Below are 20,357 nucleotides of genomic sequence, written 5' to 3' on the forward strand. Positions count from 1 at the left end.
TAGCCGCAGCCGCCAGTGGGGCCGCAGCCGCGCAGACGCCGCCCAGGACGCAGCAGCTGCCGCCGCTCTTCTGCCGCTGGCTGTGCGCCCCAGCTTGGCTCTGCGGCAGCAGCAGGGAAGAAGGGCCGCCGCAGCGCGACTCGGGAGCCCCGGGCCACCGCCGGGCCGCCGGAGCCACCCACAGGCCTACCTGAGCGGCACCCACGCTCCCACCACCCGGACGCTCGGACCCTCCGCTCACCCTGCAGCCACCTGCTCCTGGCCTCGAGGCGAGACACGATGCGCTGTGCGCTGGTGCTCTCGGCGCTGCTGTTGCTGCTGCCGCCGCCGCCGTCGCTGTCGCTCTCCCAGAATAGTGAGTGGCCTGCCCGGGCTCCGCCGGGACCCCTACTGTGCCCTTGCGCCCCCTGCCCGTCCGGGCTAAAGGGAAGCCCAGCGCGCCGCGTGGTCCGACCCGGAGCAGCCCTGCTACCCCAGGGTCCACACACGGGGCCCTGACCTTGCACCATCCACGCCCCCTCCAAACTCCACAACGCGGCAGGTGCAGGGCCCGAGCGTGGATTCGTCTCCAGTCTCCACTCGGGAGGAGTAGGCGGTGGATTCGGCCCGGGCAGACAGGGGCGCGCCGGTGCTAAGTGGGTTTGCTGGGAAAGAAAAGGGAAACAGGGCACCGCGAGGCTCCACGCTTCTGCGGGACCCTCGGCGTCTGAATACACCTTTGCTTCGTGTTGGAGGTAATGAGGGGCCGTATTGTGTATCCGTTAATTCTAAGCAAAGCGGCAGGCGAGAAGCTCCCGGGGAAGTCCCTGAAGCAGGTGACAAGCCTCCAGACACGGCCCACGCGGGCAATGTGCTTAACCGTTTGCAGAGAGGTTTTTCCAAGGCATGTGTGCAGGCTCAACCCCCTGAGTCCGTTCTGGGGCAGGTAGAGGGATGTAAGTGGACCTTCCACAGCCCCAGAGTCACTTGGTTGAGCGGGGGTCTTACCTCCGTGTCGCCAAAGCAATCCCTTCTTAGGTCGTGGCCACGATGGTGAGACCCCCTTCTAACCCTCTTGTGCAAACGGGAACTTCTCTCTGGTAGAAGAGGATTGGGCTGCGTTTTAGACCCACCTTAGAAACTGCACCTGTCTCTCATGAAATAGAGCTGCACCTCAGAAACATCCCCTCCCTGTTTCTTCTTAAGGCGAAATGTTACTCTTTCTCTTTGTGGGGATAGGCGATGGCTGCAAACTCAACCAGAGCGGGTGTCACTAAGCACCTAGGAACAGCAGGAGTCAGTTCGGCCCCAGGAGAGAGGTGCATTTCTCATTCTCTCTTGCCCACCTGAGTATGTGTCTGCAGGGAGAAAGAGTGGAGGTGGTGTACTCACCCTAGGGCCAGGAGGACTGCGGGACGCACAGACAGGGAAGGGACTGCCGCGAGCAGGTGCTGGCAGTTTGGGACTGGACTCTAAGGGGCCAGGGGAGATGGGAGGGCAGCACAGTCTCTCCTCTGCACCACAGGAAACCTTTAGTAGTGGGCAGGGGCTGGCACTCAGGGAGCAGGCAGGCTTGGACATCCTCTCGTGGCTGGTGGGAGACTCCACCAGCTTGACTAGGACAGGGAAGGGCACTCCGGCAGGGGAAGGGTGCGTGTACCTGGAAGAGGGGCTGCAGTGTGAGGGATAGTCAGAACAGCTTTCAGGGTGGCAGTCACAGAAGAGCTGCCACACGACATCCAGGGTTGAGATGACGTCGGAGTGTGGTGGCACTCCTCAGCCCTACTCTGGGGTCAGCCGGACTTCAGGGTGGGCCTTCACACGACCCTTTTGTTGGGAAGCCTCTTAGAACCACCCAGAAGGGCACTGGGCTGTGTCAGGAAAGAGGGGTTAGTCCCTAGTGCTTCTGAGCTTAAGGAAGCTGAGCCCCCCTTTCTTTGAGGAGTGGGAGGTGCTGTGAGACCAGACCCTTACTGTTCTGCCCTAAAAGGAAGTGTTCCTAAACCACCAGTGGGCAACGCACCTACTCTAGCTCACTGCTGGCTTCAAGGATGGGACCGTCTTTCCTGACACCTGGGCACTGCCAGAAACCATGTCACTTCCATGAAGCACCACTTCTAGCCTAGCACGGGGCATGCATATGGTAGAAGCTTGGTATGTGGCAAACAAAAATGACCATACAGTGCCTGCCCTAACCAGCAAGTAACTTGGCCTGTCCAAGCACCGCGCTTATTCCAACATGCAGCACTGTCGGGAAGCACTTAGAAAAGTGCATAAGTGCTAAGTTGGGGGTGGGGGGACGATGATGATGATGATGGTGATGATTTGCATATATTGAGGCTAGAAAAGGCTTGTGGGAGGGTGCATGGCAAACTTGGTCTGCTCAGTAGCTACGGTGCATTTTACACTATCCTCTAGGGACTCAGTAAGGCCAGTTTCATCTTCTGTCCTTTTTTGGTTTTTTTGAGACAGAGTCTTGCTCTGTCACCCAGGCTGGAGCCCAGTGGCACCATCTTGGCTCACTGCAATCTCTGGCTCACTGCAATCTCCGGCTCCCGGTTTCAAGCAATTTCTCCTGCCTCAGCTTCCCAAGTAGCTGGGATTACAGGCACGTGCCACCACGCCCAGCTAATTTTTTTGTCTCTTTAGCAAAGGTGGGGTTTCACCTTGTTGTTCAGGCTGGTCTTGAGCTCCTGACCTGGTGATCTGCCTGCCTTGGCCTCCCAAAGTGCTGGGATTACAGACGTGAGCCACCGCGCCCGGCTCTTCTGTTCTTCTTAAGGTGTGGCTGCCTGGGCTGCTGTCATCAGGAATAGCGTAAACACTGCCCCCCACCTGCTGAATTCTCTGATTTGGTTCAAAGCAAGAAAGATTTATTGCTCGAGTCTCTGTAACAAAGGAATTATCCCCAGACAGGTCCATTCCCACCCTTCTCCTCCAGCTAACCTTCTAATATGGGCAGATCATGCAGCCTACAGCAGAGAAAGCATTCACCTTAGGGGCCGGACAATTCATCAGACCCCTTTTCAGTGCTTTTTGGTTTGATAACCATTTGGTAGAACCACGATGGTAAATCATGCCTCTGTGCCTCAGTTTCCTTGTTTGTGAGATAGAATAAAAGAACCATAGAGACCTCTAGTACCACCATGATAAGATATCTGGGGTTCCGTGTTCCTCAGGTGCCAAAATAACAGGCTGATTCAGTGCTCTCAATCTAATACTGAATGGATGAATTCTGGACAACAGAAAAGCAGCTTGGTGGGGTGAAAACACTCAGCTGGTGGGTTTAAGGGACCCCCCCAGGCATTGGAATTCTGCTAATGTTTGTGGGTATCAGTGGATGTATGGTAATAAAAACTGAAGCCCCAGTGCCACTCTGTCGGGGAGAGGGAGGCATCGCTGAAAGAGTGGTAAGATTTGGAAGGGGTGGTCTGGAGAAAGCTTCCTGAAGGAGGTGGGGTTTTCACATAGGGATTTTAAAATTAAAAGGGTCAGTTGAGTGTGACTGAGGCTCTATGAACTGTAGCATGTAGGGGGAGATGCAGATGAGGGACTGGTGGGGTGGAGGGCGGGAATCTGTGATGGTGGTTCTTGAGATGGGGTCAGTGAAAGGCTGGAAGGAAGGCTTTAGGGAGGAGATCAGCTCTCAGAGCGGGAGAGAAGAGCAAGTTCCATGGCGGCAGGGTGTGGCCACTCACCCTGGAATCCCAGCAGCTTTGGGAGGCCAAGTGGGAGGATTGCTTGAGCCTAGGAGTTTGAGACTGGCCTGGGTAACCTAGTAAGACTGCCTCTGCTAAAAAGCAAAAAAACATTATTAGCTCGGCATGGTAATGGCACACACCTGTAGTCAAGGCTACTCAGGAGGCTGAGGCAAAAGAATTGCTTGAACCTGGGAGACGGAGGTTGCAGTGAGCCGAGATCACGCCACTGCACTCCAGCCTGGGCAACAGAGGGAGACCCTGACTCAAGGAATAAAAACAAGGTGCCCAGGGATGGGGTGGGGGAATGTGGGCGGGGGGGGGCGCCACTCCTAGCCACCATCATGCATTGTCTCTGCTGAGACGCTTTCCCTGGTTTCCTAGGGAGAACCCAGGGGTGTTCCATGATCTGTGTGTCTCCCCCACCATGCAGTGAGCCTGTTGAGGGGCCAGCAATATACTCATTGCCACCTCCAAGGCCTAGCCCAGCACCTGGCGCTGAGCAGTTGCTTGGGATACTCTGGACTGTGGAACTGAGGGGAGCTGGCCTCAGCCCTGGCTCCAGCCTACCTCGAAGGGGAGCCCCCAAGCCAGTTTGCAACTTGGGAAGGGATGTCTGGCCAGTGGGCTTGTTCTCCAGCAGCCAGAGCTGGTGGGAGCAACTGCTGGGGGTTAAGGCAGCTTCTGTGGGGGCTGGTGACCCCTGTGACGCAGGTGGCTGCTGTGGGGCTGGCTCAGCACTTAGCTCAGAGCTCTTCACTCTTAGGGGAAGTGGGAGGACCCGTGTCTACAGTTCACTGGACTTCTCGGGAGAGGACTTAGATGACTCCTATCCTGGGACGGGCTGCGTCTTCACACCCTTTGAGGCAGGGGCCCTCTTCAGGGCTGCTAATGCAAGCTTTGCTCTAGCCGAAATGGAAGCCATGTCTGCATCATCAGAGAAAAAGACTGCCATTGCCCAGCCCATCCTTACGCACCAGCCTGAGCCTGCCTGGACACTTTCATCGGACCTCAGCCAGGAGCTCTTTACCCAGCTCTGGACTCATTTCCTGTTTGCACCCACTGGGCATGAACCAGGGCAGGGAGCTCAGCTGGCAGGGTTTCCTATTGTGTCCCGGACCCAGGAACATGGGCGAAGTTGGAGGGTTCTCTCTTTGTCATGTGTCCTGTTTGCTCTATGGGGCTGTTAAGAAATCAAGTGATGTTAGCTGCGCGTGGTGGCAGGTGCCTGTAATCCCAGCTACTCTCGGGGCTGAGGCAGGACAATCGCTTGAACCTGGGAGGTGGAGGTTGCGGTAAGCTGAGATCGCACCACTGCACTCCAGCCCTGGGCAACAAGAGCAGAACTCTGTCTCAAACAAACAAACAAAAAAGGATATCAAGTGATATAGCAGATCCGGGACAGTGACTCCCAGCCTACACAGGCCACATGATGGAGACATTCTCTGTAAGAAAAGCCTTCAAGAAAATTGACACAGAGGATCCTTTAAAGGAGCCTCTTCATATTTGCAGTAACACTTGCCATACAACTGCTTCAAGTAGGCAGCCTGCGGGCTGTGCCATGTGGAATTCAGCTGGCAAAGGGAACTTTCCACACCACTTCTAAATGAGCCAGAAAATCATAGGACACAGAATTCTAGAGCTGGGGAGCCTTCTGGAAATCATCTACTACAACCTGCTTATGTTTCAGATGGGGGATTGCAGACCGGGGACGTGGGTTCATTTGCCCAAGTTCCCAGTGACTCCCAATAGATGGCTTCCCAGGAGATGGGCATGTGCACGTGTGCATGCGTGTCAGCTGTAGATACCAGAATAGAACTCAGCCCTTTCAGTGCTGATTCCCTCCTGGGAATTGGAAAAACTCACCAAAGCCTCTTTATTATTATTATTATTATTATGGACAGAGTCTCGCTCTGTCGCCAGGCTGGAGTGTAGTGGCTCGATCTTGGCTCACTGCAACCTCCCCCTCCATGGTTCAAGCGATTCTTCTGCCTCAGCCTGGGATTACAGGCACCCACCACCATGCCTGGCTAATTTTTATGTTTTTAGTAGAGACGGAATTTCACTCTGTTGCCCGGGATGGTCTGATCCCTTGACCTCGTGATCCAGGAAGGGCTGGCAGGGCAGCAGACACCAGATCACTGGAGGCTGAAAAGATACCAGCAAGAGTGGGAGAAAATAAGAAAATAGACACTGAGTACAGACAAGCCATGCAGGAAGCCTGGCGATCAAGGCAAGGAAAGAGAGAAGGTCTTGGGTAGGAAGGAGATATAGGGACAAGAAAGGCCCACCTCAGCTTCCCATAGTGCTGGGATTATAGGCGTGAGCCGCATCGGCATTTTTTTTTTTTGAAATGGAGTCTTGCTCTGTCGCCAAGGATGGAGTGCAGTGGCACGATCTCAGCTTACTGCAACCTCTGCCTCCCAGATTCACGACATTCTCCTGCCTCAGCCTCCTAAGTAGCTGGGATTATAGGCATGTGCCACCACATCCGGCTAATTTTTGTAGAGACAGGGTCTCACCATGTTGGCCAGGCTGGTCTTGAATGCCTAACCTTGAGTGATCTGCCCACCTTGGCCTCCCAAAGTGTTGGGATTACAGGCGTGAGCCACCATGCCTGGCCAAAAGCCCCTTTAAAAAGGATTTTTAGGATGGTGACAAACCTATACTGTGCACACATCTCTCTCCCCACCCCTCTGCCATCAGGGTAAACTGAGGCTTGGGACCACTTTGCTATTTAAGAGTTAGGCTCCTAAGGGTACCTGGAATACTGTGCCATAGCACTGGCCACCATGCATTGTGCCTGTCTATGTTTGTCACTGGCCCACTGGCCGAGGACCCCCTGTCATGTCCATGGCCTCTAGCCAACTAGGTGGTTAAGAAATGTTTGCGGGGCTGGGTGCAGTGGCTCACACCTGTAATCCCGGCACTTTGGGAGGCCGAAGTGGGCAGATCACCTGAGGTTGGGAGTTCAAGACCAGCCTGACCAAGATGGAGAAACCCCATCTCTACTAAAAAAAAGAAAGAAAGAAAGAAAGAAATGATTGCAGGATAGCTGGCTGCACAAAATGCAGTGTTCAGCTGTAGATTCATCAGTGGCCCCCTGCCCATGTCTCCTGTATCCCAAGTTCTTGCATTGTCTCTGAGTCCTGGCCCCACCCTGAACCAATGGAGCAGCAGCAAGTACAGACCCTCAGCTAAGGGCCACCTCCCACCATCCCCACCCCCTTCCCCAACACACACCACCACCACCCTCTCTTCCTTTGTAGCCTTATTCCCCTTGGGTCAGCCACCTCACACTTCCCAGGGCCAGGGTGCAGGGTGGCACCTCGTCCGCCAATTGTCATGGCCGGAAGGCGGTGTGCCTCCGCTCAGGGGGAAGAGAATTCCAAGCAGCGGCTGAGAGAGGCATGCTTTCTGACCCCTGGATTGGGGTGCAGGGGCCTCCCAGAGCCAGGCCCCTAGGGATGTGTGGACTGACAGGGGTCTAAGCTGTCTGATCTCTTACCTTCCAGCTACCTGACCCTGGTCAGGTAGAAGGGACAGCAGTGAAGCCGGTGAGGAGTGCACTCTGTAATTCTTGAACGTATTGGCTGTGTGTGAGGCTGAAGCCACAGCTCCTTCTTACCTGAAATTCATGGAGCTCTGCCTGAGGACTGAGGCCCTTTGTATCCAGCCAGGTTCCCATGCCAGCCTATTCCCAGCAAACCGATTGGAACCACAGAGCCCTCCAGCTGGGGTAGCTTGCCTTTGGATAACCTTTATCTCACAGACCATTTCAGAGAGGGGAAACTGAAGCATAGATGCAGGGACTTGCAGTAGGTCACACAACCAGCTCTTCTGCCAAATATGTATGTGGTTCACTCCCTCACTTCAGCTCTCCCCATGAATACTACCTTCTCAAAGAGGACTTCTGGGGCTGTTCTGCTTAGAAACCACCTCCCCCTAGCACACCCTTTTCCCCCTACGCACCTTTATTTTCTCCACAGCACTCGTCACCTGATGTATGTTCCTTGCTTTGTCTGTCTGGCTCTCCCCCATTAGACTGTAAGTTCCATGAGGGCAGGCACTTCCGTTCTTCAGAGCTGTAGCCCCAGCATCTAGAATAGCACTTGGCACAAAGTAGCTGTTCCATAAATATTGGCCGAATGAGTGGGTTAGTGTGTGGGTGGCAGGGCTGGCTTGGAACTTAACGTCCTGACTGCCAGCCTGTTAAGCTGGCAGCTCTCCAACAAGTTAAGGCTCTTAACCTGATTCCAGAAGGAGGTGGCAGGTGGGGGCTGGCCCTGGGTCCTGGGAGAGCAGGCATGTGGGCAGGAGGGAGCGGGGACTCCTGGTAGGAAGCAGGGGGTAGCTGTGGGAGGTGCAGCAGCATCTGTCTCCTGTGCTGTCCCCACCCAAAGGATCCTTCAGCTGAGGATCAGGGCTTCTGTTTGTTAGCGATTCTCCTGCCTCAGCCTCCTGAGTAGCTGGGATTACAGGTGCATGCGCCGCCACCCCCAGCTAATTTTTGTATTTTTAGTAGAGACAGAGTTTTACCATGTTGGTTGGTCTGGTCTTGAACTCCTGACCTCGTGATCTACCCGCCTTAGTCTCCCAAAGTGTTGAACTTGATTTGGCTGCTCATGGCAACTAAAAAGAAGTAGTGGATTAAATAAGACAGGCATCAGTTATGTCTCACTCATATCATTGAAGTACAGAGGGCTGGTATGGTGGTTCTGTCACCATTCACATGTGGTCTCATGGTCCAAGGTGGCTGCTGGGGTTCCAGCCATCAGGAAGAAGGAAGGAACAAGAAGCATGTGGTTCCTTTTGAATGCACCTCCCAGAAACCATGTGACACTTCAGTTACATTTTATTGAACAGAAGTTAGCATGTGGCCACTCTAGCTGAAAGGGAGGCAGGAAACAGAACTTAGGGAAGAGTAATTTTTATTTCAGGCACCCAATTGTCTAACAAAAACAGTGGTTCAGTTACAAAGAAGAAGCAGAGGCTGGGCGCAGTGGCTCACACCTGTAATCCCAGCACTTTGGGAGGCCAAGGCGGGTGGATCACCTGAGGTCGGGAGTTCGAGACCAACCTGACCAACATGGAGAAACCCTGTCTCTACTAAAATACAAAAATTAGCCAGGCGTGGTGGCAGGTACCTATAATCCCAGCTACCCGGGAGGCTGAGGCAGGAGAATCGCTTAAACCCAGGAGGCAGGGGTTTCGGTGAGCCGAGATCACAGCATTGCACTCCAGCCTGGGCAACAAGAGCAAAACTCCGTTTCAAAAAAACAAACAAAAAGAAGCAGAGAATGGATATTTGGAGCAGGCAACTAGCAAATGCTACTGCAGAAGCAGTCCCTGCCAACCTTGGGCTTCTCTGTAGCAGCCCTCCATCCTCACCTTGCCAGTCAGATCAGCTTCGCCTCTACACAAGTGAAACATGCCTCTCAGGCAGTCTGGTCCCGCCTAGCCCTCCGGTTACGTGGCTGTAGCCTTCTACTCCTGAGGAGCAATTCCTGGTAATGCACAAATAAACTTGTCTCCTTCCTAATCGGGTCTTGAGCTGCAACAGGGAGCTGAGGTGTCCCAAGACCCCTATGAGCCAGGCCTTGGCCAGGGTAGGTAGTGGGAAGATGTAGGTTCTCCCACTGGCCTGTGGATAGGGAAGAAGTGTTTCTTTTCCCCATGTCTCCCTCTCACTTCATTCAGAGTGGGTGAGTGCAGGGCCAAGAAGATACTGTCTTAGGGGTTTGGGCTATGAGACTTCACTGGCAGCAGCCGCTGGGGCCAGTGGCTTTGAAACCTGCGGGAGGTATTCTGCGAGCTGCTGTGGGGGCCACCTAGGGCTTGGGGTGCATATCTAGAGAGGAAAATGAAGAGGAGGCCAATTTGCAGGGAGTTTTACGTCCACCCTCTTCACAAAGGCCTACCGTTGACTGTTCTGTATGATAGATCTACATAAGAATTCCTTTGACGGTCCGGGCGCCCGCGGCTCACACCTTTAATCCCAGCATGTTGGGAGGCCAAGGAGGGTAAATCACGAGGTCAGGAGTTCGAGACTAGCCTGACTAACATGGTGAAACCCCGTCTCTACTAAAAATACAATTAGCCAGGCGTGGTGGCGTGTGCCTGTAGTCCCAGCTACTCAGGAGGCTGAGGCAGGAGAATCACATGAACCTGGGAGGAGGAGGTTGCAGTGAGCTGAGATCACGCCACTGCACTTCAGCCTGGGCCACAAAGCGAGACTCCATCTCAAAAAAAAAAAAAATTCCTTTGACAAAAATGTTTTGCTGTGATGGTGAAGAGAAGAAAAACAGAAATTTCTGCCGATGTCCTAGACTCCTCTGCAGCTAAGAGGCTTGGATTTAGCCACAGCTTCAACACTTGCTAGGCTTGGGATTTCAGTCTTGTTCCTTGACCTGGGCTTCTCCGGAGGGAAAATAGGTATTGTGCCCTCCTCCACAGCAAGGCCTAAATACGATCATGTAAGGCCGGGCGTGCTGGCTCATGCTTGTAATTCCAGCACTTTGGGAGACTGAGGCAGGCAGATCACAAGGTCAGGAGCTCAAGACCAGCCTGGCCAACACAGTGAAACCCTGTCTCTACTAAATATACAAAAAAAATTAGCTGGTCGTGGTGGTGGGCGCCTGTAATCCCAGCTACTCGGGAGGCTGAGGCAAGAGAATCGCTTGAACCTGGGAGGCAGAGGTTGCAGTGAGCCAAAATTGTACCACTGTACTCTACCCCGGGCGACAGAGCTAGACTCTGTCTCAAAAAAAAAAATCATGTAGGTGGTGCCGTCTGATATGCAGAAAGCATCCACACATGTTGATTTTATTTTTTGTATTGGCGTCAGCCCGAGCCCAGCATGAGGTGTGAGTCAACATACCCTGTTACCCTACCCACCACACCATGCTAGAGCAGCGTCCTGTGACATCACAGGGCCAGGCTTTCTTCTTCAAGTCCCTTCCCTTACTCAGGCTGGGGGTGCGGGTGCAGGGAGGTGGGGTTAGTTTCAGATGGCAGTTCCAGATAAAGGTGGCCACGGTGGGCTTAGCTAAGAAGCAGTTGACATGGCCAGCCCTGCCTTCCTGTTCCTGCCTGGTGCTCCTCAGCCCAGCCCTAAGGGCCACTGCCCTTCACTTTGGGGCTTTCAGTCAAAGCACTTTTTTGGGGGAGACAGGGTCTCACTCTGTCGCCCAGGCTGGAGTGCAGTGGCACAATCTTGGCTCACTGCAACCGTGTCTCCTGAGTTCAAGTGATCCTCTGACCTCAGCCTCCCCCGATTACAGGTGCCTGTCACCACACCTGGTTAATTTTTCGGTTTTTAGCAGAGAGAGGGTTTCCCCATGTTGGCCAGGCTGGTCTCAAACTCCTGGCTTCAAGTGATATGTCCACCTCGGCCTCCCAAAGTGCTGGAATTATAGGCGTGAGCTACCGTGCCTAGCCGAAAACAGGCTTTCTGCAGCCACCTGCACCCTGATCTCTGGGAGCCGCTGAGGTGGTTAGCTACACAGTTTAATCAGTCTTCCACCTCCTGGCTCTCCACCTGGATAAATGCTCTTGTGATTGGCTAATCAGCTCCTGGCCACGCCCACTGTACACTCCCTCCTAGCCCTGGGATCCGAGTCTCCCTTTCACTTTCCTTTCTCAGATCCTCCAACCCTGAGCCTACCCTAGTGCTTGCACCAAATTCCTCTTGACACCATCGAACTAGGTGGTGAAGCACTATGTTGATCTCTCTCTGGCCAGCTCTACATTTTCCTTCTCAGGAAAGGGAGGGCCTGGGGGAGGTGCATGGGGCTACAACCCAGCAATTAAGGAAAGGAGTATTTCCTCACAAGGACAAAAGGTGGGAGGAAGATAGGAAGGGAAGGTAGGAAGTACTCACAGATCTGCCTTGGGGGCGTTGCTCTGTGCCTCAGTTTACCCACATGGTAAATCTGGGCTAGCACCATATGGGGTTTTTTAACTTTTATATTCTATAAAGCAGGCTGCATTCCACACCATCCAGCATGAACACTTTGTAGTCCTCGAGATTTTAATAGTTATGCTCTCAATGAATATTTAATAAAATGAATACATTTCCCTTCTTAGAAGGTCAAAATACATTATGATCTTACATGCTTTGAAATGTCCTCTAAGGGGAATTACTTATTACCTTTTTTAACCCATCATTCCCCAAGCATACTTTAACCATGGGACAATTTCCTTTCTGGCGTCCTCTTTTTAGTAGAACATCAATTGACATCTTGCAAAACACTCGTGTTTCCTCAGGATATTTTGGGGGAAATACTGTTGTGAGGGTAGAGTGACCAACTGTCCCAGTTTACCCAGTATTAACAGGTGATCTTGGGATGTGGGACTTTGAGTTCTAAAGCCCAGACACTCCTATGTAAAGACCAAGCTGGAAAAGCATTAACTATAAAAACACACCCATGTGTGTCTAGCTGAAATGAAAATGAAACCTCAGGCCAGGCGCAGTGGTGGCTCACGCCTGTAATCCCAGCACTTTGGGAGGCTGAGGCGGGCGGATCACCTGAAGTCAGGAGTTTGAGACCATCCTGACCAACATGGTGAAACCCTGTCTCTACTAAAAATACAACAATTAACCAGGCGTGGTGACGGGTGCCTGTAATCCCGGGTACTCAGGAGGCTAGGGCAGGAGAATTGCTTGAACCCGGGAGGTGGAGGTTGCAGTGAGCCGAGATCGCGCCACTGCACTCCAGCCTGGTGACAGAGGGAGACTCCATCACCCCCCTCCAAAATAAGAAAATGAAACCTCAGAGGGCCCTCTGACCTTAGGGGATTTATAGGAAATGACATGGCAGGTCGTGGCCAGTTTGAAGGCTGCTTGCACCAGAGTCCATTGGGAACAACTTACATTCAAGGCTGGTGGCCCCTCGAGTGTTTGCAGTGGTGTCGCTTCTCAGCCAGAAGTCGGAGGCTCTGTTGAAAGAACTATGGAAATGTGTGTTTTTGTCATTTGATCTCTCTGCGGAGATGGGGGCAGACATTGTTTGCCGGTTGCCTGCGGCTGGCTCTTTCCTGTTGTGCCTCTGCCCCCTGCTGCTTTGCGTCCCTGACCCTGACAGCATCACGGCGCTGTTCCAGATCCTGAGTCCCGTCATCCTGTCATCCTGTCGTCCTGCTCCAGCAGCTTGGAGAAGGGGATTCCAGGGCGTTCTGGTAGCCAGCACTGTCAGAGTGGCTCACGGACAGTTCTGGCTGAACGGGGCCTGCTGGGTGCCTGGGTCTCATCCACCTTCATGCTGTCACTGTTCCTAGGAGTTGGTGGCTGAGGGGGTTGTGTGCTTGTTTGTTAAGCCACCAGCTTACATGTGATTTTTCAACTCCAGCTGGCACCTAAGGCACTACTCACAGGTGAGACAATGAGGGAAGATGCTTGTTGCTCAGCCAGATGCAGCGCTGCACTCCGCCCTAGGGGGCGCTGCCTAGCATGATGTAGGGCGTGCAGGGGTGGGGTGGGGGGGGCGCTGGGCCCTGGTGCTCCCTCCCCAGGCCTGTGTTGTCCTGACTGCTGCCTAGACCTCCCCCGTCTGGAGGCCCCGAGAGCACCATGCAAAAAGTTGCTTCTCGTCCTGAAGCCATCCTGGGTTTTGCTTCTCTGTGGCCTGGGTTCTAGAGAGCTTGTGCTGTGGATGAGCTTCTGGGGAAGGGCAGGCTGGGAGCCTGACTCTGCATCCAATGGAGGTTGCACTTAGGCAGGGAAATTCTCCAGCTTTCCAGCCCTGGGTGAATCTGGAAGTCTGGTCCTGTTCACACAGAATCACATCTCTCAATGCTACAGGCACTCTAGGGCAATCGTGTTCACATGCCCACTATAACTGGCCCTGGGGCCTCCTGTCAGTTAAGTTCTGGGTGTTCATGTGTGGGTGTGGCATGTGTGCACAGGGGTGGTGGCAGGCATGGTGAAGAAACCCAGCAGGGGCCATCTGAGTTGGGTGTTGAGCTGAGGAGTGGGGAGAAAAGGAAAACGGGTTTGCAAAAGAAAGAGATGCTCTGTCCAGACACAACCCACTGTCCTCCTTGCAGGCATCAGTTTCCTCATCGGTGAATGCAGAGCAGACCCAGTGACTCTCAGGGGCCTTCCTGTTTAGTATTTCCCATGGTCTAAAGCTGGGTGATTTCGGCCCCAGGACTGCTAGCGTCATAGGACTGAGGGGTGTGTGTGGCTGCATCTGCAGAGGGAACCTAGCTGGACAGTGTGGATGTTCTGAGCCATTGGGGAAGGCTGGAGGGGGCTGTTCTCATGCATTTGGCTTCTGGGGACAGGCAGGGACACCATGGATTCCTGGGTAATGTGAGGGGGGCCATGGGCACGTGTCCTGTGGTGTCCTGGGGTCTCTGGGGGTTTTGCTGGCCTTGGCCCTTTCTTCATCTCACTGCAAGTCAGATGCCTCCCCTTCCCTGTCCATCAACCAGGAGGGGTGCAGCAGCTGGGGCCAGGCGTATGTGGGCACTCAGGCCCCACAGGATTGGAGATGAGTGGGGACCACAGTTCTAGATGCCAAAGAAGGCATGGCGGCACCTGGTCCTCTGACTGCTTGCTCATCTCTACTTGTTGGGCTGAGATCACATGACATCGAGGGTTTCTCTAGCTCTGACATTACGACCCTGGGATGCAGAGGAAGGTGATGCCTGTGTGGCTTTTAAAGAGCAGGGGACAAGGGATGGCCTGGCATGGTGGTTCACGCCTGTAATCCCAGCACTTTGGGAGGCTGGGGTAGGAGGATCATTTGAAGCCAGGAGTTCAAGACCAGCCTGGGCAACATAGTGAGGCCCTGTCTCTACATACAGTTTAACAGTTAGCCAATCATGGTGGTGTGCACCTGTAGTTCCAGCTACTTAGGAGGCTGAGGTGGGTACTACTCGCTAAGCCTAGGAGTTTGAGAGGCTGTAGTGAGCTTTGATTGTGCCGCTGCCCTCCAGCCAGGATGGCAGAATAAGACCCTATCTTTATTTTATTTATTTATCTATTTATTTATTTTGAGACAAAATTTCGCTCTTGTTGCCCAGGCTGGTCTTGTACAGTGGCGTGATCTCGGCTCACTGCAACCTCCGCCTCCCAGGTTCAAGTGACTCTCTTGCCTCATCCTCCCAAGTAGCTGGGATTACAGGAAATGTGCTATCACATCTGGTGAATTTCGTATTTTCTGTAGAGATGGAATTTCACCATGTTGGTCAGGCTGGTCTTGAAATCCTGACCTCAGGTGATCCGCCAGCCTTGGCCTCCCAAAGTGCTGGGATTACAGGCATGAGCCTTTTTATTTATGTATTTGTTGAGACAGTCTCGCTCTGTCGTCCAGGCTGGACTGCAGTGGTGCGATCTCGGCTCACTGCAGCCTCCGCCTCCCGGGTTCAAACAATTCTGCTTCAGCCTCCCGTGTAGCTGGGACTACAGACACGTGCCACCATGCTAGCTAATTTTTGTATTTTTGGTAGAGGTGGGGTTTCACCATGTTGGCCAGGCTGGTCTCCAACTCCTGACCTCGTGATCCACCCACCTCAGCCTCCCAAAGTGCTGGGATTACACGTGTGAGCTACCATGCCTGGCCCACCCTATCTTTAAATAAATATGAAAATAATAAACGTTTAAAAAGTAAAAAACACTGGCTTCAAAACATAAATTTGGCTGATGAAAAAAAGAAAAGCAGAGACCATCCCAGCCCCTGGTCATAGAGCACCGTGTACTCAGCCCCAGCCTGGCCCTGACCCCAGCATCCAGCTCTGGGGGTGGCATCAGCTCCTCATGCTGTGCATCTCTAGGCCTTGTGCCAGCATAGACTAGGCTGTAAGGGAAAACAAGAAAGGTGCCGGGCACGGTGGCCCGTGCCTGTAGTCCTGGCTACTCAGAGGCTGAGGTGGGAGGATCGCTTGAGCCCAGGAGTTCTGGGCCGTAGTGCGCTATGCCGATCGGGTGTCTGCACTAAATTTGGCATCAATATGGTGACCAACCAGGAGCAGGGGACCACCAGGTTGCCTAAGGAGGGGTGAACCAGCCTAGGTTGGAAACGGAGCAGGTCAAAACTCCCGTGCTGATCAGTAGTGGGATGGCGCCTGTGAATAGCCATTGCACTTCAGCCTGGGCAACATTGCGAGACCCCGCCTCTAAAAACAAAGGCAACAGCTCCTGGGATGGGATCTCTGGATCCTGTGACCCTAGGAGCTGTGCCTCTCCCTAGGAGCTGCACTATTGCCATGCTCCAGAGGGAGGGAGGTTCTGACTGGCACTGTACCCGCTTTCCAGATGGGAAATCCAAGGTGGGAGGATGGTGGTGATTTTACCTAGAGTCATGTCTTGAGGCTCCAGGTAGTCCTTTCCACTTTATGTGTTGTTGTTGAGGCAGGGTCTCCCTCTGTCACCCAGGCTGGAGTACAGTGGCACAAACATGGCCTACTGCAGCCTTGACCTCCTGGGCTCAAGCGATCCTCCTGCCTCAGCTTCCTGTGTCACTGGGACCGCAGACATGCGCCACCATGCCTTGCTAATTTTAAAAATTATTTGAAGAGATGAGGTCTCACTATATGCTCAGGCTGGTCTTGAACTCCTGGGCTCAAGCGATCCTCGTGCCTCAACCTCCCAAAGTGCTGGGATTACAGACAGGCATGAGTCTCCTTTCCACTTTGGATTAAGCTTCTTTTTCTCTCTTTCTTTTTTTTTTTTTTTGAGACGGAGTCTTGCTCTGTCACCAGGCTGGAGTGCAGTGGTGTGATTTCAGCTCACTGCAACCTCCATCTCCCGGGTTCAAGTGATTATCCTGCCTCAGCCTCCCAAGTAGCTTGGACTACAGGCATGTGTCACCACACCCAGCTTATTTTTGTATTTTTAGTAGAGACAGGTTTCACCATGTTGGTCAGGATGGTCTTGATCTCTTGATCTCATGATTGGCCCACCTCAGCCTCCCAAAGTGCTGGGATTACAGGTGTGAGCCGCTGTGCCTGGCCTTGCCTTCTTTTCTTTTTCTGGGCATGGGAGTAGCCAAATGAACTTGGCCTAGACATCTGGGCCTCTGCACCCACCTTGCAGGGTAGCCTGATGGAAATGCAGTAAAGAGGGCAGAGAGAGAAGGGAGCACGGAGCCAGTGAGGGCCAGGGGGCAAGACATGGTGCTTTCCTCTCCTCCTCCCCTTTTGGAGCCCAAGTCTGACTTAAGAATCAATCTTGTGTGATCTAAGCAAACCTGACCCCTATCCTGACCTGTGAAACTTCATAGGGAAACATTTTGCTCCCAGTTGCTTGGGAATAGAAGAGCTGTGAATTCACTGCTGTGAACATGTGTGTGTGTGTGTGTGTGTGTGTGCGCGTGCGTGCATGTGCGCATGTGCATTTACTTAGGCATGCCTTCTGTCCCCCCTCTCTGATGTCATGAAACTACTTTTAGGGGATGAATTTTCAGCTGTTTGGACACCTGGCTCCAAATGGGGCTAGGCCTGGGATTTTGATTCACTTCCCTAGGCGGTGCCCGTAGGAAACCAGCTTCCTTGACGAACTCTTAAGTCTCAAACGCAGGGAAGGCCATGACGACTTGGCTTTGTTTAAAAGGAACATGGCCTTTAACTTTCCCCGAAGGCCCTGGCAGGGGACGAAGGAACCGGTCCTCAATTGTTTAATGATAGCCACTTACTTGGTTTGTTTGTTCTTTTTTTTTTTTTTTCTTTTGTGATGGAGTCTTGCTTTGTTGCCCAGCTGGAGTGCAGTGGCATGATCTCGGTTCACTCCAACTTCCACCTCCTGGGTTCAAGCATGCCTCAGCCTCCCAAGTTGCTGGGATTACAGGTGCCTGCCACCACACCCAGCTATTTTTGTATTTTTAGTAGAGACAGGGTTTCACCATGTTGGCCAGGCTGGTCTTGAACTTCTGATCTCCTAATCCACCTGACTCGGTCTCCCAAAGTGTTGGGATTACAAGCATGGGCCACCACGCCCAGACTGTTTGTTCTTTTTAAGTAACACCCCTCCACCCCATCTCCACTCCACTCCCTGTCCAAAAGATACAGGCTCCACTGTCATCAACCACCAGAGAAATTTGGATCGTATGTTCTCTGGGAGGTAGTCATGCTTTTTCTTCCACCTCCTGGGCCAACGAGAGAGTTAGGTGATAGTTTTAGCTTTACTTGCCCTGCTTTGCAGAGTAAGCAGGTGACCGTTGGAGAGCCTTCACTCCTTCTCATGCCCCACCCCCAGCACGCACAGATTTAGTCTGGGATTTTGCCTGGGGAGCGTGCCCTGCTGTGAATTACTCTGCAGCAAGAAGGACGCAGGTGTTATTCCTGGAAGAGGAGCATGCTCTCCAGGACAGAACACAAGAGTATAGAAATTTGCAAAGCTGCACTTGCTGCCTTAACCTTCAGTGTCCACCAGACAGAAGCAGATCATTCCCTGGGAAATTGACAGGCTCCATTTCACAGAACTTTCTCTCTCTGTTCCCAGACGCACTGTCCGTTTCAGAGGTGAATATCCCACAGCCGTACATGCGGGACTTCCCTCTGGCTTGGGGCCCTTGTTTGTTTTAGGCCAGGAGTGGACACTGGGCCCTGGCGAAGGTTTCCAGAGGCCACTGAGAAACCCATACACATCTGGTTATTTTCACGGCTGCAGGAGGCGGGAGGTGGCGTGGGAATGACAACGTTCTCCCTCAGAAAAATATTTACCAAGGTTGTTTTTGAACTTACTGCTAGGGGAAGAGTGGCGTGCCAAATGTCCGTGCGCTTTGGCTCTGGAAGTGTGTGTGTGCCTGGGGACAGGTCGCAGGTGCTCCTGGGAGCAGGGACAGAGCCAGCTGAGAATTGCGTGGGTCTGGACCCGCTGTGATCGGTGTGCGGGGTAGAACACTCATCTCCAGGACAGTTGGGTTAGAATCTGGCTCTCTGACCTGGGGTGGGGCCTTCCCTGGGCTAGTCTGTCTCTCTTTTTCTGAACGAGGTACACAGTAGGCCAGACACTGTGGCTCACTCCTGTAATCTCAGCACTTTGGGAGTCTGAGGTAGGAGGATCACTTAAGCTCAGGAGTTTTGAGACCAGTTTGGGCAACATCGTGAAAACCTGTTGCTATCTCTACAGAATAATGAAAAACATAGCTGGGTGTGGTGGTACACACCTGTGGTACCAGCTGCGTGGGAGGCTGAGGTGGAAGGATCACCTGAGCCCAGGAGGAGGTTGAAACTGCAGTGAACCGTGATCATGCCACTGTACTCCAGCCTGGGTGACAGAGCAAGACCCTGTCTCTAAAAAGATTAAAAATAAAAGGTACATCTTAAAGACATGTCCTCAGAGGATGCTGGAGACAAATGAGATCATAAGCATGAAGAATGTAGCGCAGAGTCCCGCCAACATGGGAAGACCTCAGTATTTGCTCAGTATTAAGTTTAGAGTCATGATGATAAACTGCTCTTGGGAGGTGTCATTTAATAGGTGACACCTATTTTTTTTTTTTTTTTTTTTTTTAGTAGAGACGGGGTTTCTCCATGTTGATCAGGCTGGTCTTGAACTCCCTCAGGTGATCCGCCTGCCTTGGCCTCCCAATGTGCTGGGATTACAGGTGTGAGTCGCTGTGCCTGGCCTAAAAATATGTTCATTTTGTTCCAAGACAGATGTGTCTCCCTTGACAGATGAGGAAACCAAGGTCCAAAGAGGTCCCCGACTCACATAGGCATCCAGGTCTCCATCTGCAGAGCTCACTCTATTCACTGTATCTGTGGAGGCTGCATCACGTCTTGGATGTGGTCATTTAAACTGACCTTAAAGATGGGGTGAGGGGCCGCTCTGCCACCTCCCCCAGGTGCTGTCCTGTGGTGGTGATTTTGGTTTGTGAGCCCATCTGGGGCAGGTGAGGTGAGTGAAGGTAGCTGGGCATCAGCACTGTCCCTGCCCTCGCCTGCCTGCTGGCCGGTGGGTTGGCTGTCTCTGGGCACCCCGCCCAGGCAGACAGATCAGGATTCACATGGTCTGTAGCAGGCCAAGGGATTAGGAGGCCCTGGGGAGGGTATTATTTTAAGGAGGTTAGTCTGCTCCTTCCAGCTCAGGAAGAACCCAGCCCCTTCCCTGGGCAGGCTGGTGGTTCCTAGACAAAGCCTGACACCACGTACAAAGCTCCAGGGGCTCGGCATGGGGATGCCCCCACTTGTCAGGAACAGCAACAACAGCAGGAGTGGGGGTGGGGAGGAGAATGGGGAGTGCAGGACCAGTTGAGAGGGGCGAATCAGAGCGGGTATCAGTGGGCCGAGCCCCAGGGAGTGGCAGGGGAGGGATCTTGGGTGGCAACACCGATTGAATTCCAAGCTCTCCTGTTACCTCTCTGCCTTCAGCCACAGAATTATCGTCATGAGTAATCCAAAGAATGTATTTTGAAATTATACAAAGAATTATAGAAGCTTCCTGCTGAGGCTCGAGGTCCTGTTAGGGGGCAGGGATGGGCTTCAGCCCTCTAACCTCCACTTGGAGGGTGCAGTGTCATCAACTCTGGGCCTGATTTTCATCAGGTGGGACTGCAGAGGTCATCGAACCCTATGCTGTCTGCGTTATGTGGAAACTGAGCCCTGTCAGGTGCCGTGCCAGGGTGGGACTGAGGGGGATGAGACTGGCTCCCCGCCGACGGCTTCTGCCCCGGCCACTCCTCCCTGCCAGGCCTCAGGAATGGGAAGCTCGGTCAGAGAGTGGGTCTGGGA

At 53.2% G+C, this 20,357-nt stretch overlaps 1 protein-coding gene across 2 annotated transcripts in view; it reads left to right on the forward strand.

Annotated features, from left to right (window-relative positions):
- Positions 1-258: 258 nt before the first annotated feature.
- The window catches only part of PODXL (podocalyxin like), a 57,615-nt gene continuing 37,516 nt past the window's right edge, over positions 259-20,357 (forward strand). For both annotated transcript variants that reach the window (XM_012474080.3, XM_012474081.3), the window contains exon 1: positions 259-355. In XM_012474080.3, the coding sequence (XP_012329503.2) occupies positions 280-355 (76 nt within the window). In that variant the 5' untranslated portion in view covers positions 259-279. The remainder of the gene's footprint in view (positions 356-20,357) is intronic.

This window comes from Aotus nancymaae, unplaced genomic scaffold (genome assembly GCF_030222135.1).
Source record: "Aotus nancymaae isolate 86718 unplaced genomic scaffold, 86718_ANA_hifiasm-v0.15.2.pri h1tg000002l, whole genome shotgun sequence".
Lineage (NCBI taxonomy): Eukaryota > Metazoa > Chordata > Mammalia > Primates > Aotidae > Aotus > Aotus nancymaae.